The sequence below is a fragment of the Peromyscus maniculatus genome, chromosome 4 (assembly GCF_049852395.1).
Source record: "Peromyscus maniculatus bairdii isolate BWxNUB_F1_BW_parent chromosome 4, HU_Pman_BW_mat_3.1, whole genome shotgun sequence".
NCBI classification, from domain to species: Eukaryota; Metazoa; Chordata; class Mammalia; order Rodentia; family Cricetidae; genus Peromyscus; species Peromyscus maniculatus.
The window spans coordinates 124,516,092-124,533,534 of record NC_134855.1 but is presented as its reverse complement, the minus strand read 5'-3'; the positions used below and the strand labels follow the sequence as shown (position 1 = coordinate 124,533,534).

Here is a 17,443-nt window from a genome sequence, read left to right as displayed (position 1 = left end):
AAATTTTACAAACTAAACCTATTAAGTAAGTTCTATGAAGTAAAAATCCTTCCTTTTTGAAAACCACTGTTTGCTGACAACACTGTGTACTTCCGCATGGCCGTTGGAAGCCTCCATAAAGCATCTATTCCTGTCTGCATCCCTCGGCCTACTGCTAATGAAGGAGGGATCGTCCCCTCTTAGGGAAGACAGAAACATGCTGTTTCAGAGACAGCCCACAGTCTCTAACTCAGGTCTTGTGGCCCCACTTCTAGGGTTCTTCATGGGGAGAGTTTGAACACAGGAAAATTTTCCAGCAGTGGTTATAGTGTACGCAGCCTTGAGAGAAGGAATCACACGGTGAGAATAACAGCCCCTTCCCCCTTCACAGTCTGTCCTTATGACAGTCTCAGGCTAGGTGGAGGTTGTGGGCCGTTGTGGACTGCTGTGGGCTCCATGGCATTGCAAACCACTGTTTTCAAAGAGTGGTGCCTGTCACAAACTAAGAGCTTCTGGCAGCTAGTGATGTTTTTAGCCAGAAATTTGGCATCATTTGCTTGCTAATATTATATTGGTTTTAAGGGTATATCCTGTTTCTGACAGAAAGTAATCATTTTTCAGTATAATTTTAAGTTTCAAAAAAGTGAAACACCTATTGGAAACGCCTATTAGACAAATCATGCTTTAGAGGGAGGGTAGTACAAAGGGCATAAGAGCTGTTCCTCGAGTGATGGGTGTGTGGTGACTGCCATTCTGTCTTGTTCATATATAAAGCCCTGTAGACTGAGAATAAACTATCCGAAGCTGGAGGATTTTGTTCTATATTTCCAGAGATTGATCTTAATACCTCGAGGTGGAGAAGTGGGGTGAAAGAATGATGTTTCTATGAATTAGAAATGAATGGAGCTCGTCGTGGATGGCCCTCTGTTGGGAACATGGATGGCAGATGCACTCCTAAGTACCATGTGGCTATTCCTAATTTGAAAGTGTTATCTCAAAGATAGACCCTTTGGACTGCTCCATTTCAGTGTAGATAAGCAAAGTAAGCCAGCATGTGGTGGTAATTTGGCTGACTGGTCCTACAGCCCCCTCTTTAACCCCCGCTTTAACCTGCCCCAGTGCTGTCTTTGGTGACTACAGCAGAGGCACACTGTCCCCACAGGCTCCGTGTTCCGTGGGTGGCAAGTAGGGTAGGCTTGCCATCTGTTACTGCCCCTCTCTTCCCCTCTCTTTGCCCAGAGAAGCAGGTTCGGTTGAAGTCACTGGCCCAGGTCCAGGGACTGAGTGAGCCCTGTGACTTTATCTGAACAACATGTGTATCTGCCATTGTTAGCACCAGTGACAAGTTTGTAGTTTCTTCTGAACGTAGTCCCCCCCTCCCCAGGTCTTCATGCATATGTACCAGTGAAGCAAGTTTTACAAATTACAGTTTTATCTTGCTAAAGGATTCAGTTCCCAATTCCCAAAAACCTATTCCAGAAAACCATCTTTAAACCAAAATTCTAAATTCCGGTGGTGAAAATGGCTCATTTGAATTAGTTTAGTGTGTGCTAAAGATTTTAAAAACCCATAGGCTTCAGGGTTTTAGCTCCTCATCTCAACAGATGGAATTAACGCAAACATAACAAAGCTAACATCATGGCTGTTTGCATTATTAATCTTCAGATGCATGGCATTCTGCTACCTTGCTAGCCAGGTTTGTACGAATCCTTTCATTGCAGCATATGTCAACAGAAATGTGCTTCCATCTGCTGCCGGATAGCTTGATGCCTGATATTCTGAGACAAGGCCCCAACACAATGCATACCTCTGTGAGTAATTACAGGTGTGTGGTGAGGAGCCCAGGGCATTAATCAGAGGCTTAATTATGAAAAAGGTAGATCTTTTGTTCCACTCCTGGAGCCTAAGTCTACCACACACTTTCTAACCTGCAGCATCCATCTGCTCAGCTCAGAGAATGTTTGTCTTGGCTGATAGGGACCCTAAAGTGTATCGCAGGACATGATTAAAGCAGGCTTAAATATTAACTGGGGAAAAACCTTGGTTCTGCTTTTTCTTCCATTCCTTCCTTTTGTATCTCTGTCATCTATCTATCTATCTACCTCACCTTTATCTGTAAATCATGTTTATCTGTTCATTTTTGTGTAAGAAAAAGTCAACTGAAATGCTAAAACTTAAGTTTTAAGCTAAATGCTTATCGTATGTGAACACTAAAATATTAAGTATTCTATGATCATTTGAAGCATAGAAATAGTATTATTTATATAAATAATGAATGAATTAAATGGTTCTACTCTAAGAAAAATGTCTTGGGAAAATGTTTTGTGACCACATATAAGTTGTGTTTAAGAAGACAAGTTGTGGAATGAGGTGAATCTTACGAAGGGCCTAAGATAACTTTGGAAATTAGCATGTGGCTATGCTTTGCTCTAATTTAATAGTTAAGTCAGGACTATTTTGAAGGGTTTATTCAGATACTCACACGGACAGCCAAGGTTCTTATGTTTTGCTATTTACTTGTATATTGACACTAACTATCGGTTCCATGATGGCAAGTCATGTAACTGAAGTCTTTCATTGTGGTGGGTTTGTTTGATGTATGTGCCTGGTTAGAATCTGTGTAAAAGAAGATTGTAGTTTTCATTCTAATCCCACTTATACATGCACACACTCACACAGATGGCTTTAGAGGGGGGCCTGGCCACGATGGTGTGAACACTGTCCTGTGGTGGATCTGATCCGGCACAGGCGGGAGTGAGGGACTGGGGGTTGGGGGGCAGCCAGCCCTCCACAGGAGTCCATTATAGACACAGGATGGAGAGCTGGCAGGGAGATGGTCCTGATGCTGAGCTCTGGCAAATGGCTGCTGTTGGATTTGTGTTTGCACCTCCTGGGCACATCAGATCTGTGGCAACTCCCTGACCTCAGTACCTCATGCATGTAAGAAGAGCATTACCTTAGCACTGCCCACAATCCTATTTCTTAGTGCCTGAAACCTCCATCTCTTTGCCTATAAGATTCACTAATAGTATACTTTAGCTTCTGGGGGTTGAAGCTGAAGACAGAGCCCAGTTTTTATTTTATGGGTGTTTGTGGGTTTTATGTATATGTCTACCTCAGCAGTCCTGTAGCTTGTCCGAGGAGCCCACTGTGAAGTGGGATACAGGACAGATGTTTATCGAGCCTCAATGCCACAGGATGGGTTTTGGATAAGTCATCTTACAGTTTGCTGCAAGAGATGTGTACAGGAACCATTGGAGTTATGCACCCCCTGCACTCTTGTTTGAAAACATATCACCATGCTCTGCTCTGTTATGGTAGTCATGCATGTACACAAAGAAACCACTCTGGAATTTTGTTCTTAAAATTACAGTTGCGTTTTCTTATTTTCCTTTTCAGGATGTCTTAAACACTATTATAAGAAACTGTTCACCCCGCTTTTTCTCCCTGGGTTTGCCTGGTTTCTCAATGCTGGTGGGGGATTTTATCACTGCTGCTGCCAGGGTCCTCAGTACAGACATGTTGGCGGTGAGTATGACAATGTTCAGCATCCCAGCTCCTGGGAGACTTCACAATTGCTAACAAGGCTCAGATTTCTCCACTCTAACAGGTGTTGACTCATTAGTGCAATGTGAAACTGGGCTCTCAGAGTAGATACCCTGGCAGCTGATCTGTGAAATTGTAGGATAAGATGACATACTGGTACTGGAAAGGCGTTTCATCAAAAGGCCAAAGTGTGAGAAATCATATCCCCACTAATATGTCAGCACATTTACACGAAAGCAGGGCCTGTCTTACAGACCCTTATTAGTATTTGCCTGTAAATGGCATTATGGACATAAATGCAGTAAAGAGAGAATTTGAAGTGTATGTTCAAAGTAATGTGTTGTTGTTTTGTTAAATTTAGTTTGGTTACTGTGAGTCTCAGAGAAAGAAATAGAAGTCTGTGGTCCTTGGGATCAAATCCAGGGCCTCTTGAATGTTAAACTTGCATTTTACCACTGAGATACACCCAATCCCCAAAAATATTTCCTTAGAATATTAGAATACTAATTTTTTTTTACTGGTAATGAGTATATATTCATATTAATGTGTGGGAAAACTCTGAAATTGTTGTACTACTAATTCTTCTACTAAAGTAGAAGCAAATGGGCTTACGAAGCATCAGGGGCCACAAGAAGAAGTTATACCCATCCTCTTTCCCTGCACTGTTCAGGCAGTGTCTCAGGACTGTGGGACAGCACTTCCACTTAGGTTTGAAGTGCTTTTTCCACTTGTGCTTTATGCACAAACTATTGTGAGTCACCACCCTCAAACCCTGTAAAGATGATGAGTATTTTGGAGTTATCAGCGATTTACATGAAGTCAGTATGAGTAGTCAGGATGCTAAATTTTGTCTGATACATGGTTCATCTTTCACTTTCAATTGAGGGGTGGTTAGTACTTGATAATTTGTGATCGTGTTTTATGCCCTAGTGTCTTCTTCTAAGGCTAAATTAAAAAATAAAGAGAAAGAAAGAGATAAGAACAAAAGGGAAGAATAAGAAAAGGAAAAAATGAGGAAGAAAATGTTGAATTTCTTTATAAATATATAAAGATGTGACAAATTTTCTCACTTTATTTTTGGCTTGGGGGAAATCATCTCCAAAGAACTTTCTTGTAAGGGGTAACCCTTCAAGTTGGCACTGAAAAAAAAAATTACAAGACGCAGGCAAGAGAATCATATGTTGTTAGAATTTTATTACCTGCTAGGAGTTTTTCTGTAGAACATGCTACAGCCATTTATAGAATAGCATCACACATGGTAAGCTCCCTGTCTTCATGGATCTTTTGCCTAAGTGAGCTATTTAAAGTAACCTTCCAGAAATACATTGGTTGATGGGCATATAAAAAAATACTCAACATCTTTAATCAGAAATGCAAAATAAGACCAGAAGATAATAATTTCCATTGTTAAGAGTTGCTGTCATCACAAAGGAAAATAAGTGTTGTTGAAGATATGGAGGAAATTGAATCCTTGTATAATCTTGGTGGGAATATAAATTGGTACAGCCATTGTTGAAAATAGAATGACCTTAAAAGATTAATGTAGGCGGACTTTTTCGTTGGGACTTCCGGCTCCCAAATAACCACCCAGAGACTCCTTATTAATAATGAAAGCTCAGCTGATGCCTTAGGCTTTTTTTAAAAGCTATCTCTTATAACTTAATTCATTTCTATTAATTTATGTGCTGTCTCCAGGCTCATTTACCTCATTCATGTACTTTCCATGCTGTTTCTTCTGCATCTGGCTCAAGATCCTCAGACTCCGCCCTTCTTCCCAGCATTCTCTCTGCCCTGAAAATCCTGCCTAGCTACTGGCCATTTAGCTTTTTTATTAAGCCAGTCACAGTAACATATATCCACACAGTGTAAAGGAATATTCCACAGATTAATAAAACCATTAAGTGATCTGTTAATTCTACTGAGATGTAAGGTCAAAGGAAGTAGAATCTGCATATGGAAAGGTGAGCTGCCTCTCAAGCTCACTGCAGCATTATTCTCAGTTAGCTAGTTAGAGTAACAGATTACAGTGTGTACACATGTGGATGAACAGATGTGACACATATAGTAAAATATTCTTCAACCTTAAAAAATCTTGTCTCTTTGACAACATGAGTGGTTCCAGAGGCCACTTTGCCTGGGAAATGAGCCAGACATGGTCCTGCATCATCTCTGTGACATGTGAACTCTTAAAAGTCAAATGAACACAAACAAAGAGTAGTCTGGTGTTTGCTAAGGGCTGGGGAGTAGATGGGGTGATGTTGGTCAGTATAGAAAGTTTTGGTGAGTTTTTGAAACCTCTTTCAAAAATGATGATCATAGTTAAAAATACTATATTGTAAACTTGAAATTTATCAAGAGTGTACCTCTATGAACAAGGACAGCTCTCTGAGATGATATCTAGGTTAATAAAGCTTAATTGTAGCTTTCACTTTACAATGTGTGTGCGTTTAATACACTGTAAACAGACATACATGTTATACCCCTTAAATCAGTGTTTCTCAACCTTCCTAATGTTTTAATGCAACCCTTTAATACAGTTCGTTGTGTTGTGGTGACCCACTCCTTCGACCATAAAATTGTTCCATTGCTACTTCATAACTATAATTTTGCTGTTGGTATGAATCTTAATGTAAATATCTGATATGCAACCCCCAAAAAGGTAAGCAGTAAACACAGGTTGAGAACCATTGTCTTAAATATAATTTTATCTGTCATACCTCAGTGATAAAGAAACAATAGCTATCCCAAATGGTGTTCTAAACAGAGAGAATATGAATATAACAGTTATATAAAGGAGAGAATGATTCTTTGAATTGCTTTCCTGTGTAAATGCGAGATTTAAAGCTGTGCACATGATGAGAGGTGCTTGGATGAAACATACCTGCTCAGCCAGAGTTTTTAGGTATCACAGTTAATCAGGAATTTGAGATATCCCTGCTTGCCCAGGCAACTAAAGAGAGAAGTGTGTGCTTCCACACAGCAGCCATATTTAACAGCCAAAACTAGAACCAGTCCAAATATCCATTAGCAACAGAGCAAAAATAATAATGTACATACCATGGAATACTGTATAGCAGCTCACAGCAGGGAGCCCGGGTCTATATTGCTCTTTGGTTGGGTTTGGATTTATGAGTGAAGAGGACAAAAACTACTGCCAACACCCCAAAGTTAGGTGGTAAAGAAATGGGCAGTTCCAGCAAGGGTGACTGTCAGTCTCTTTGGAAAGTGTCCCAGAAGCCCTGTGATAAAAGTGCTCATACTGCAAAGGAGCTGTGAGCTGTATCAGATGCCTCTGAGGTCAGATAAGATTGAGACTGGAGGTGTTCACTGGGTGTGTACCATGGAGATCATTAGCCAAAGTACTTACCATGCCTGACTTTAGCGAACCTTAGCAGTTCCAGCAGTCACTGCAAACCCTCATACTTAAAAACGAAACAAAGCGTGCTTCTGACTCTCTCCCTGATGCCACTGCTCCATTCCCAGCTGGCACCACTCTTCCCCCATCTCTCCAACTCCCCTCCTTATGAATGCCCTTGCTTTTTACTTGAAAAACAATGCTAGGTCATTCTCATTTACCCTGCTCTGTCTAGATCACAAACACTTGAACTGATTTTAAACAGCCAGGACAGAGCCGTTTGCCTTTCTAACTCTGAATGGGTCTGTAGACCGGTTTTCATAACACTTGTTTACATCAAATGTAGAGATGTTTTCCTGCAAATTTGCCTCTTCATTTAGACAAATTTCTCGTGCCTAAACATCCACCAGGAAAATAACCATAAATAGTTTAGTGCTTCATATCTAGAAGGAAAAATAAAGATTCTCTCTCAAAACCAGAACAAAGTAAAAACGTGTTCTTCAAGCTTCCAGCCTGTGTAAAGAAACTCGGTGTTTCCCTCTTGTGTGCAGGTGCCCCGTTCAGAAGCTCTCACACTCCTTGGTTCCCTTGTCTGCTTCCCAAATACCTACCGGGAGATCCCTCTGCTGCAGTCCGTGCCAGAAGTGAGTGAGGTCATCCCAGGAACTGAAGATGTCAAGGTACATAGCTGAATCTTGAGCTTAGTGTCCACGGCTGGAGTTCCATCACCGTCTTCCATCCTATGCACTGATCTATTTTCCCCTGACATTTGCTGTTTCTTTTGAAAGCTTCAGTAGTCATTTTCAGAAGTGAGTTGTATGAACTGTGAATGTATCACATTCACAGCATATTGCAATTAGACCTGAGAGCCCTGTTCCTCTGGTGTTTTTTTTATTAGTTCTGTTTATTGTTCCTAGAGATCATAATTATGTAATGAATCATCATTTGTAGTAATTCTGTTAGCTTAGTTATGCTGCATTAGTGTAGCAAATGAATTTATAAGAAATAATTCCAGTAAGCTAAATATTCAATCCCATTGCTGGCCTGATTAAATGCTACTAATAACCTGAAATTCCAAATTATTTCTTGGGGAATAAAAGTAAGCATTTTTTTTTTCTGTCTTCAGCTGACATTTGAAGCAAACAGAAAGTCCCAGCACCAGTCAATCAATCTGTAACCCTGATTATAATCTGTAATTCAATGTGCAGTGTGTAATCCAATCAAAATAAAATGGAGATTTTCCTATCTGGAAGTCTCAAATGCTTTGCTTGATTTCCACTGGATCCCTAGAAATGCTGTGCTGCAGGCTGGCTCAGTTACCCAGTGAGGCACTTGCTGAGGCGAGCCAAGTTCTCTCTGAAGGAAGGGCTGCCCTAACTCCGTGGCCTTTCACTAGCTCCAGGGTGCCTGTGACATGGTCAGCACATGCGGGAAACCAACAATGACATCACATTTTCATTTACTGAATTTTGTGTTTTTAGCATTACCTCATAAATATTTTACTGAAGAATGCTACCGAGGAACCAAATGAATGTGCAAGGTAAATGATGAACAAGAGGTAAACTATGTTAGAATTTTAAGATGCACATTTATGTCTAAACAGTTACTGTTTAAAAAAAAAAACTTTCCATTTCTCTTACACACAGTGAAATGTATAGTAAGCATTATGTCAGAAAGATGCTGTGCTTAGCTGCTTATAATGTCATTATTACTAGAGAAAATAGTAAGATGCAGAGTAAGATCGAGTATACTGTGTTTTACATAAAATGCAAGATTAGAAATAAGTGATGTTTTCAGAAAAAAGGAGGGGTAAAGCAACAGTTCATAAAAGCTGTATGTTTCGGGCAGAGATTCTAAACTGATTTGTACCTCGAGACATTTGGCAATGTGTAGAAACATTTGGGTGTTTCTTTCTTTCTTTCTTTTCTTTTTTCTTTTCTTTTTTTTTTTTTTTCGTTTTTCGAGACAGGGTTTCTCTGTGTAGCTTTGCACCTTTCCTGGAGCTCACTTGGTAGCCCAGGCTGGCCTCGAACTCACAGAGATCTGCCTGGCTCTGCCTCCCGAGTGCTGGGATTAAAGGCGTGCGCCACCACCGCCCGGCTTCATTTGGGTGTTTCTACCAAGCATCTAAGACCTTGAGAGGAGAGGGGCTTTCTAAGCCAGCTATATGGTAAGAAATCCCTCCCTCTCCTCTCAAGGTGCAGGCCAAAGCTAGGAATGCTGAGAGAGAGAGCATCCACCTCTCACTCAGCTTCCAACCTTGTAAGGCCGCTTCAGCCTCTGACTGCCTCATGGCAATTAGCACATGTCCTGGTCCATAACCTTACTGTCTTGTGAACTCTGCTGATTTTAAAGTTTATTAACTTTTATATTTTTCTGAACTTCACTTACCTTCAGTAGATGGATTAGTCCAGTTTTCCTAGTCCACCATTTTCAGAAACTATGTGTGCATTACCAGTTTGCTAACATTGAACTAAACTTGGGTGTGAGATACCCCCATCTTGATTTATAGATTCTGGTTCAGGTAATATTTTGTTCAGGAAGTTCCATTACATCTATAATTTTCTAATCCCATCAAGCCCTCACCCTGTTTGGGTGTCAGGCAAGGGAGTCACAAAACAAGGAACGTATTCTCCCCCCACTCAGAATATCTTTTGCAGCAGTAGGATTATAGTATCCTGTGTATTGGTAGATCTCACTAGCATAAGTGTCCAAGAAGTAGTCCATCTCATCTTTGCTGTTAAATATTTTGTGTATTCTCTGGCTGTAAGGCTAGTCTTGTTGGATTTATCACTGTTACTGTTCCTGTCTTTCCTCTCCCGAGTTGTTTTCATTTTCAGCTTTGGGCTCCTTCTTTATACTCTTCTGTTTGTGAGGTTATTCTTCTGTTGCTTTTTAAAGATGCATACTTGGTGTATTTTTAACTTTTCTCCTTTAGCATTAAAGACTTCATGTTTGTTGTTAAGGGCTACCTTTTCCAAATCTTGTTAAGTTTTAATATGCAGTATTTTTTAATTCAATTTTTTTCTACTTTTCATTATGATTCCTTTATGGGCTCATGAGGGTTTTTTTTTATTAATTTCCAAATATATAGTTATTTCTCTCTTAAAATTTTTTAGACTTACCTATTTTTAAAATTTTATGTGAATTACTGTTTTGCCTAGAACTAAAGTTATGCATGGATGTGAGCTACCATGTGGGTACTGGAAACTGAACCCCAGTCCTTTACAAGAGCAACAAGTACTCTTAACCACTGTCCCATCTCCACCCTCTATCTTTTTTTGTCTCAAGTAATTACAGTGTAGATCAAAATGTGTGCTTGATGACTGTATTTTAAGTTGTTGATATTTGCTTTAGGACTCCATGTGTAGTTAGTTTTCACGGATGTCCCATATATTCTTGAAAAGAATGTACATAAGGTCTGGAGAGATAGCTCAGTGGTTAAGAGTACTTGCTGTTCTTCCAGAAGACTCGGGTTTGAATTCCAACACCCACATAGCAGCTCATAATCATCTGTAACTCCAGTCCCCAGTGACCCAATGTCCTTTCCTAGCCTCCTTCGGCACTACAAATATACGTGCAGCCAAAATACCTATAAGCGTTAAATGAAAATGAAAAACACTGTACTTAAAAAGAGAAAGAAGAGAATGTACACACTGTTCTTTAGTCATGGGGTATACTGTTCCAGATGTAACCTTACAGAGGTTCACATACTCTGCGTTCCTTATGGACTTTATTTTGTTTTTAATTAATTTGACCATTTACTAAAAGGTATGTTAAAAGCTTTCCACTTGTTGTTGTACTTTAATCTGTTTCCTGAATTCCTGTCAAAGGTTATGATGCTATTAATTGCATAGGCATATGGAATTGTCCTATCTCTGTAGTGAGTCAAATGTATTTATATTTAGATGGCCCTCTTTATTTTTATGGATGGTTTGTTTTATTTTAGAGACCACTTTACCTGCTCCTGATTTCATACTGTATAATAGTTTTTATCTTTTCAAAATAGCTTTTCTGTATTCTCTTTATGATTCTTTGCAAAAGCTGTATGTATCTGGATTTTATGATTGTATAAATTTGTGTGCTCCTCGTCTTTTAATGGAGACTTTATTTAGTTCATCTGTGTTGATCTTTTGGGTGTGTTTTTATCTTATTTAATATTTTATTTTTAATTGGAACTCCTAAGCATTTTCCTGTTTATTACCTTTTGTCCTGCCTCTTTTCTGTGCTTTTTTTTTTTCCTTTTTGGCTTTTAGTTTTTCTTTTCCATTGTCAATTTCATTGTCCTAGATTTCCATTCAGTTCTCATAAAGTTGTACTAGAGATTTTACTATGATTTTTTAAGTCTTGAAGATAGTCTGCCTTTACCCACTTCTAAACAATGCCTGTCCCCTGCAACAGAATCTGCTTTCCTCTGGCCACTGCTCCTTGCCTGACCCCTGTGCTAACACCCCTTCTCTGCCTAACTTCTGCATATTAAAGTGACCCAGTGACTGGGTCTGGACCTAGCCTTTCCCCATGACTTTCTGCATGTCTCACACATTCTAGTCAGTCTACAACTGCTTGTCGGTCATTTCCAGTTTATTTACCTGGCCTTTTTAATGAATTTCTTGCATAACCAGGCTTAGATACTGAACTCCTAACATCCAAATATAACACAACCATAACTGAATCTTCTAGTACCTTCTGACATCCCCTGCCCTATTAAGCCTGATGCCCCCTCAGATTTCATCTCAAAAAATGAAAATATTTACTAAGGTTTTCAACTCAAAGTCTTGTAGAATATATCTGATTTTTTAAAATCTTCTCATGCCCATCAAATAATCTTTGTAATTCCTTTCCCCTAATTTGTTTTATTTATGGAAAGTCACATTTCTTTGAAGAATAGCTCATACTAGCATGGTGTTTAGAAGAAATAATAGTAAAAATGTATTTATTTTGAAATTTACTTTAAAATAAAATATAGTGTTTGTCTTACATTTGACATGTATACTATACACTTTATAAGGGAATTTTCAGTAATCTAAGTTCCATGTCTTTTGTTCCTCCTCAAAATTATCTTAAAAATAACAGTTTAGAGTCAATAAAAAATGGGTGACATGGATTGTGGTAGTTAACAGAAAATCTGCCACTTGTTTCATAAAATATTTAAGTACTAACTAGCATTGGTGATTCTGTTTATCCTGAAAACTGGCCCACTGGAATTTTTTTTCTTTTCTTTCAAGGGAAATATTCTGTTAGTATATCTATAATTGTTGCTTCTTTGAATAAATAGATTTATTTTGTCATTTAAAAATATATTGAATTTCATGAGTATTTTCCTCCTCTGCTTCTCTTTTGAAAGATGCATCGCCATTTGCTCCCTCGGGGTCTGGATCTGTGAAGAGCTTACACAGTGTGCCAGCCATCCTCAGGTGAAGGATGCCATCAATGTGATAGGTGTGACGTTGAAGGTATTCCCATTTCTTAATGCCTTGTTGACATTAAACTTTCTCCCAGGATTTTAACCACTTTTAGTTTTAATTAATCAGTTTTTGCCGCTCCCTACAGTATAGAGAGACAGTGGCTTACAAGCCCCATTCTGAGTGCCGTGATAAATATTCTGCGAGGCTGCCAGTGGCTGCCTCACTGTTGACAGCTGTTCTTGGGTCATTTATAGTCTGTTTGTGGACCAAGCCTAGGCCAGTTGGGTCTCTGCTCGTGGCTGGACATCTCAGGATTTAAGAAAGCAAGGTTTCAAGCTGTGACCTCTTTGGCATGACTAAGATAGGCGCCTACAACTTCCTCTTAGGAACCTGGGTGTTCATCTGCTGTCTGAACATAAGGCATTTGGGGGCATTGTCCTTTGCTTTGCTATTGAGAGATGTACAGTTTGTTGAGCATCACATGAAGCTAGGATATTGGTAATCTCTAGATACTTTTTAGAGTTTGTGTGATAGCTCTGTAAGGTGAGCACCACAGTTCCTGTTTTACACCAGAAGAAATCAAGTCCCAGAGAAACCCACTCACAAGTCCAAGGCAATACGGGCATGAGTGACAGAGCCAGCATTGAAAGTAGGTATGTGTGGCATCAAAGACATAATTGAACTCCCGCTTGTGCAGTGAGGCTGCTTCCTAAAGCAGAGCTTGCATCCCGCCCTTCTTGGTTCCTGTGCAGAAACAGTAGACAAAATTAGCACTCTTACTATCAAATTTGCAGAACCAGTGAGTCTCTGCCAGGCACTGTGCCGAGGGCTTTGTGGGAGTTCTCAGTGGCAAGGGAAGTGTTCCCATTTTACTAGTGAAGGAGGGAACTGATATGCAGGAGATAGAAGGAGCTTATTCAGGCTGTAGGAGGATTCAGCTGAATCTGAATTGAAACTCTGCACCATCTGTCCACGCCCTTTTTCCTCTTCTTGAAGCTATGATAGTAACAATGATTACGCAGATTCTGGGCAGTTGTTATTAGACCAGTGGCAACCCTGTTTGCCCTCTGTGTGTTGTCTCCTTTGGCCCATGGGTTGATCAACTCACAGTGTTCTTCATCCTTGGAATAGAACACTGTGGTCTGGCCCCTGCCTGACCAAACTCAGTACCTCTTGTTCCTCACCTGTGTCCTTTATTCCCTGTCACCTCATCCCCCATCCCTCCTGTATAATACCCGATTGTATCTTAGAAGCTGGGCAAGTACCTGCTACTGATCCCTTGATGAAGAATGTAAGAATTGTAAACAATGATGCCACATGGCACAGTTTCCTCTGGCTGGCCTGGCCCTTGCCATCATATTTAATACTGGGAACTATCTCAGGAGGTGAAGTGACGCTGTTACCTGTACTTAACAGATGAGGGAAATGGAATGACTGAGATCCTTGCTAGGTCCAATCAGGATGCTCTGGCCTCATGCCTACCTAGGGTTTTATATAACTTCAGTGTACAGGATTTTGACTTCCAAACCACAGAGGAAAAAATACTGGATATAAGTTGTTGATTTGTATGGATCTCAATTCATTTTTAAATACCCCATTTTCTCAATTCTAAGATGTTTTTCAATTTTTTTTTTCCTTTTCTGAAACCTAAACATACACATTTAAGTTTGTTCCCTAGCTCTAGCCTTTACTTGAGAACACTGTTAATAATCTGATGGTATCTTAGACATGTATAACTTCCTATATAGTATAGAACAGAGATAGAAATTGATAATAGCTTGGGCCTGGAAAGATGGCTCAGTGATTAAGAGCACTGGCTGCTCTTCTAGAGGACCCTGGTTCAGTTCCCAACACCCACAGTTTGCAACTGTCTGTAACTGTGGTTCCTGGGGATTTGATACCTTATTCTGGCCTCCAAGGAAACCAGGTATGCACATGGTGCCGGTTTACATGTAGGCAAAACACCCATACATATTAAATAATTTATTTAATTTAGAAGGTTTAATATCAGAGGAATAGAATCACAGATGAACAGATTTACTTCTTTGAATGTTTATGAATTCTCAAAATGTCTGCCACATTTCTGTAATTATGAGGGAAAACATAAGATACCAGGAAAACAATACGTGATACGTATTGTGCCTTTGCCATGTGAGTGCCATCATAGTGCCAGATCGTTCCACTGTCTGTGCGTAGGTCTGACTACTCTGGCTCACTAGACAGACACAGCCTGCTCCATAGCAACCCCAGTTCCTAGAAAGAGTAGGCGATACTCACCTGCTGTACTCAGGCCTTCAGCTGTCTGCCTTTAATTCAGTGTTGGCACACTCAGTCCTTCCCAGTGGTGAGTGAGTGATTTCTTTTATCCCCGCCATCCTTCACCTCTCTCACTGTGTGTGCATACTGCTTTCCCATTGGCAGTCCCTGTCTCCGGATCCTTAGGGGCCTCAGAGCCTGTGCCTCCACAGCACACACAGTGCTGCTCGTCTAGAGGGAAGCCCAGTTCTCCGTCTCTATCCTTCCAGAGCTGCAGGCCTCCATCCTACCACTTTCTCTCTGCCCCATCTCTCCCCCGTTCTGCCCTAAGGCCTTTGGTCATGTCTCCCACAGCTCTTGTCTCTTTCCCCTTGTCTGTTTGCAGCTTCTTATGAGCTTTATTAGCACCCATTCATTTTACTTCCCCTTGAACATGACGTGTACATCTCACTGTTATCCCTGCCAACAGTGATAACAATGGAAGAAAACAGTAAAATGCATTACCATCTCCTGTGGAGGAAATGAAACAGAATGGATGCTCTTCCAACTGAAGAGCAGGAAGGTGTGGACTGCTTTATGGAGATGATGAAATTTTGTGTGAGGATCTGAACAATATAGTAGTGCCAGGTACACTAGACCTGGGAACTAGAAATTTGAAGCAAAGTGAAGAGCAAGTACAAAGGCCCTAGGACAGAAACACCCAAGGTGCTTGAGTGGGGTAGGAGGCCAATGGGGGTCCAGATTAGATGAGGGAGGAAGGCTGTGAAGAGCCTCCGAATGCTCATGTGATTTAGATTAAGCAGCACAGGCATCCACAAGCCATGTGCTGTCAATAAGATGTGGCTAGCAGTGTAGCCTCTAGGTTCTGGCTAAGGCTGGAAGCACAGGTGTCCTCATCCCATTCGTGTGTATTCAGCGTGATGACCAAGACTTTGCACATATTACCTCTTTGGCACCCACCTCACAAAATAAATAAATACATAAGTAAATAAATAAATAATCCGGTGGTGTCTTAGTTACTTTTCCATTTTCTATAAAGAGACACCATGCTGAAAGCACCTTATAGAAGGAAGAGTTTATTAGGCTTACAGGTCCAGAGGGTTAGAGTCCATGACCATCATGGCAGGGAGCATTACAGCAAGCAGGCATGGCACTGGAGCAGCAGCTGGGAGCTTGAGACAGCAGCCATGAGGTAGAGGGAGAGCTAACTGGGAATGGCATGGGGTTTTGAAATCTCACCCCCAGTGACACACCTTTTCCAACAAGGACACACCTCCTAATCCTTCCTGAACAGTTCAAACTGTTGGGGACCAAGCATTTAAACATATAATCCTGTGGAGACCATTCTCAGTCAAACTGCCACATTCCACTCCCTGACCCCCATACATGAGAGTGGCCATATCATAATGCAAACTGCCTTCAGTCCAACTTCAAAAGTTCCCATAGTCTTTCATGGTCTCCATGCAGTTCAAAGGCCAAAGTTCGAAGTCTCTTCTGAGACTCAAGGCAATCTCTTAATTGTAATCCCATGTAAGTTACAAAAGCAAATGTAATACTTCCAACATACAATGGCACAGAATATACATTTACTATTCCAAAGCGGAGGAATCAGGGCATAGTAAGGAAATAATGGAATACTGAAGCCCGACAAGGCAAACTCCAAATCCTGTAGCTCTATGTCTGATGTCAAGAAGTCAGATGGCTCTGTCCTTCCAGTTTTACTGACTGAGCATATATTAGCCTATGAGGGCCATTCTCATTCAAGCCACCACAGACAACTTTGGGAAACACCCAGTCATTGAACATACCCTAGTCCATGGGTTATGTCCTTAAAGTCTGCTTTTACACATTTCTTAGTGTGTTACATGTGTGTTCTTTTATTTCCTCAGGTGGGAAGTCATTTGATTAATCCCTGTTTCTCTCTGTGTGAAATGAAGATAGCATCTTCCTTACAGAACTGTCAATGACAATTTGTCAATGACAGAATGAGTTACATTTGTGTAGAAGGTTCAACACACAGAGGACACTCAACCATAGACTCTAATTTCCTCAAGTTGTCAATAGTATGATTTATATTAGCTGAATACAGAATTTTAAACTTGGGCTTTTCATTTCTAGGCAAACAATGACCACCTTTTTCTATAGCTCTATAAATTAATGTAGGTGGTTCCAGTCATCTTTGTAGACTGATGGAGAGGCCATGTGCAAATGATGGCGATTGGACATAGTTTTCATCAATTGCACATGAGATATGTGTATAGAGCTAGGAAGAGCAAACAGCCCTGTTCTTCCTCCAGAACACACACCTGCTGAGCTGCTCTGTTTACTTGGGGGTTTTGATTCCTTTTGTAGTTTCCTAACAAGATCGTGGCTCAGGTAGCCTGTGATGTTCTTCAGCTGCTGGTTTCCTACTGGGAAAAGCTTCAGATGTATGAAACTGCTCTACCGCGAAAAATGGCCGAAGTAAGTCCTTTATCTGTAATGCTAACACATCCGTATTTCCTTCTTAATAATGTATTTGATATCTAATTAACTGTAGATCCTCAAATAATTGTTAGAGAAGCAACTATTAAACTGCCATGTGAGCCCCGTTTGCAGGCGGTGTTGGCTGGCTCTTCTCAGCTGCAATTCTAGGCCCTGTGCAAAGAAGCCTGCAGTGTTCCAGGGCAGAGGCTGATGCTTGGAGAGTTTGAAAGGCAGACACAACCACAACAAAGAGACCTTTTGTAGGTTGGGCTTTATTCATTGAGAGTAATTTGGATGGTGCCAACAAGGAGTAGGCAGCTGGTTTAATGCCTTCCTTGCAGGGCGGGGGCCTGGCTGTTGTGTAAAGCAGGAGTTGTTCCCAGACTAAAGCCCTGGGCCACGCTTGCTGCTATGGCATGGCTACTCCGCAGTAATG

At 40.6% G+C, this 17,443-nt stretch overlaps 1 protein-coding gene across 5 annotated transcripts in view; it reads left to right on the top strand.

Moving 5' to 3' along the window:
• Ralgapa2 (Ral GTPase activating protein catalytic subunit alpha 2) overlaps positions 1–17,443 on the top strand; it is a 286,655-nt gene that overhangs the window by 156,570 nt on the left and 112,642 nt on the right. For 3 of the 5 annotated variants that reach the window (XM_016002990.3, XM_006984478.4, XM_076570785.1), the window contains 5 exons: positions 3,379–3,507; positions 7,432–7,560; positions 8,362–8,420; positions 12,225–12,333; positions 16,894–17,004. In XM_016002990.3, coding sequence (XP_015858476.2) covers positions 3,379–3,507; positions 7,432–7,560; positions 8,362–8,420; positions 12,225–12,333; positions 16,894–17,004 — 537 coding nt within the window. Of the gene's footprint in view, positions 1–3,378; positions 3,508–7,431; positions 7,561–8,361; positions 8,421–12,224; positions 12,334–16,893; positions 17,005–17,443 lie in introns of those variants that run through there. The other 2 variants (XR_013050813.1, XR_013050812.1) reach the window with 1 other exon arrangement.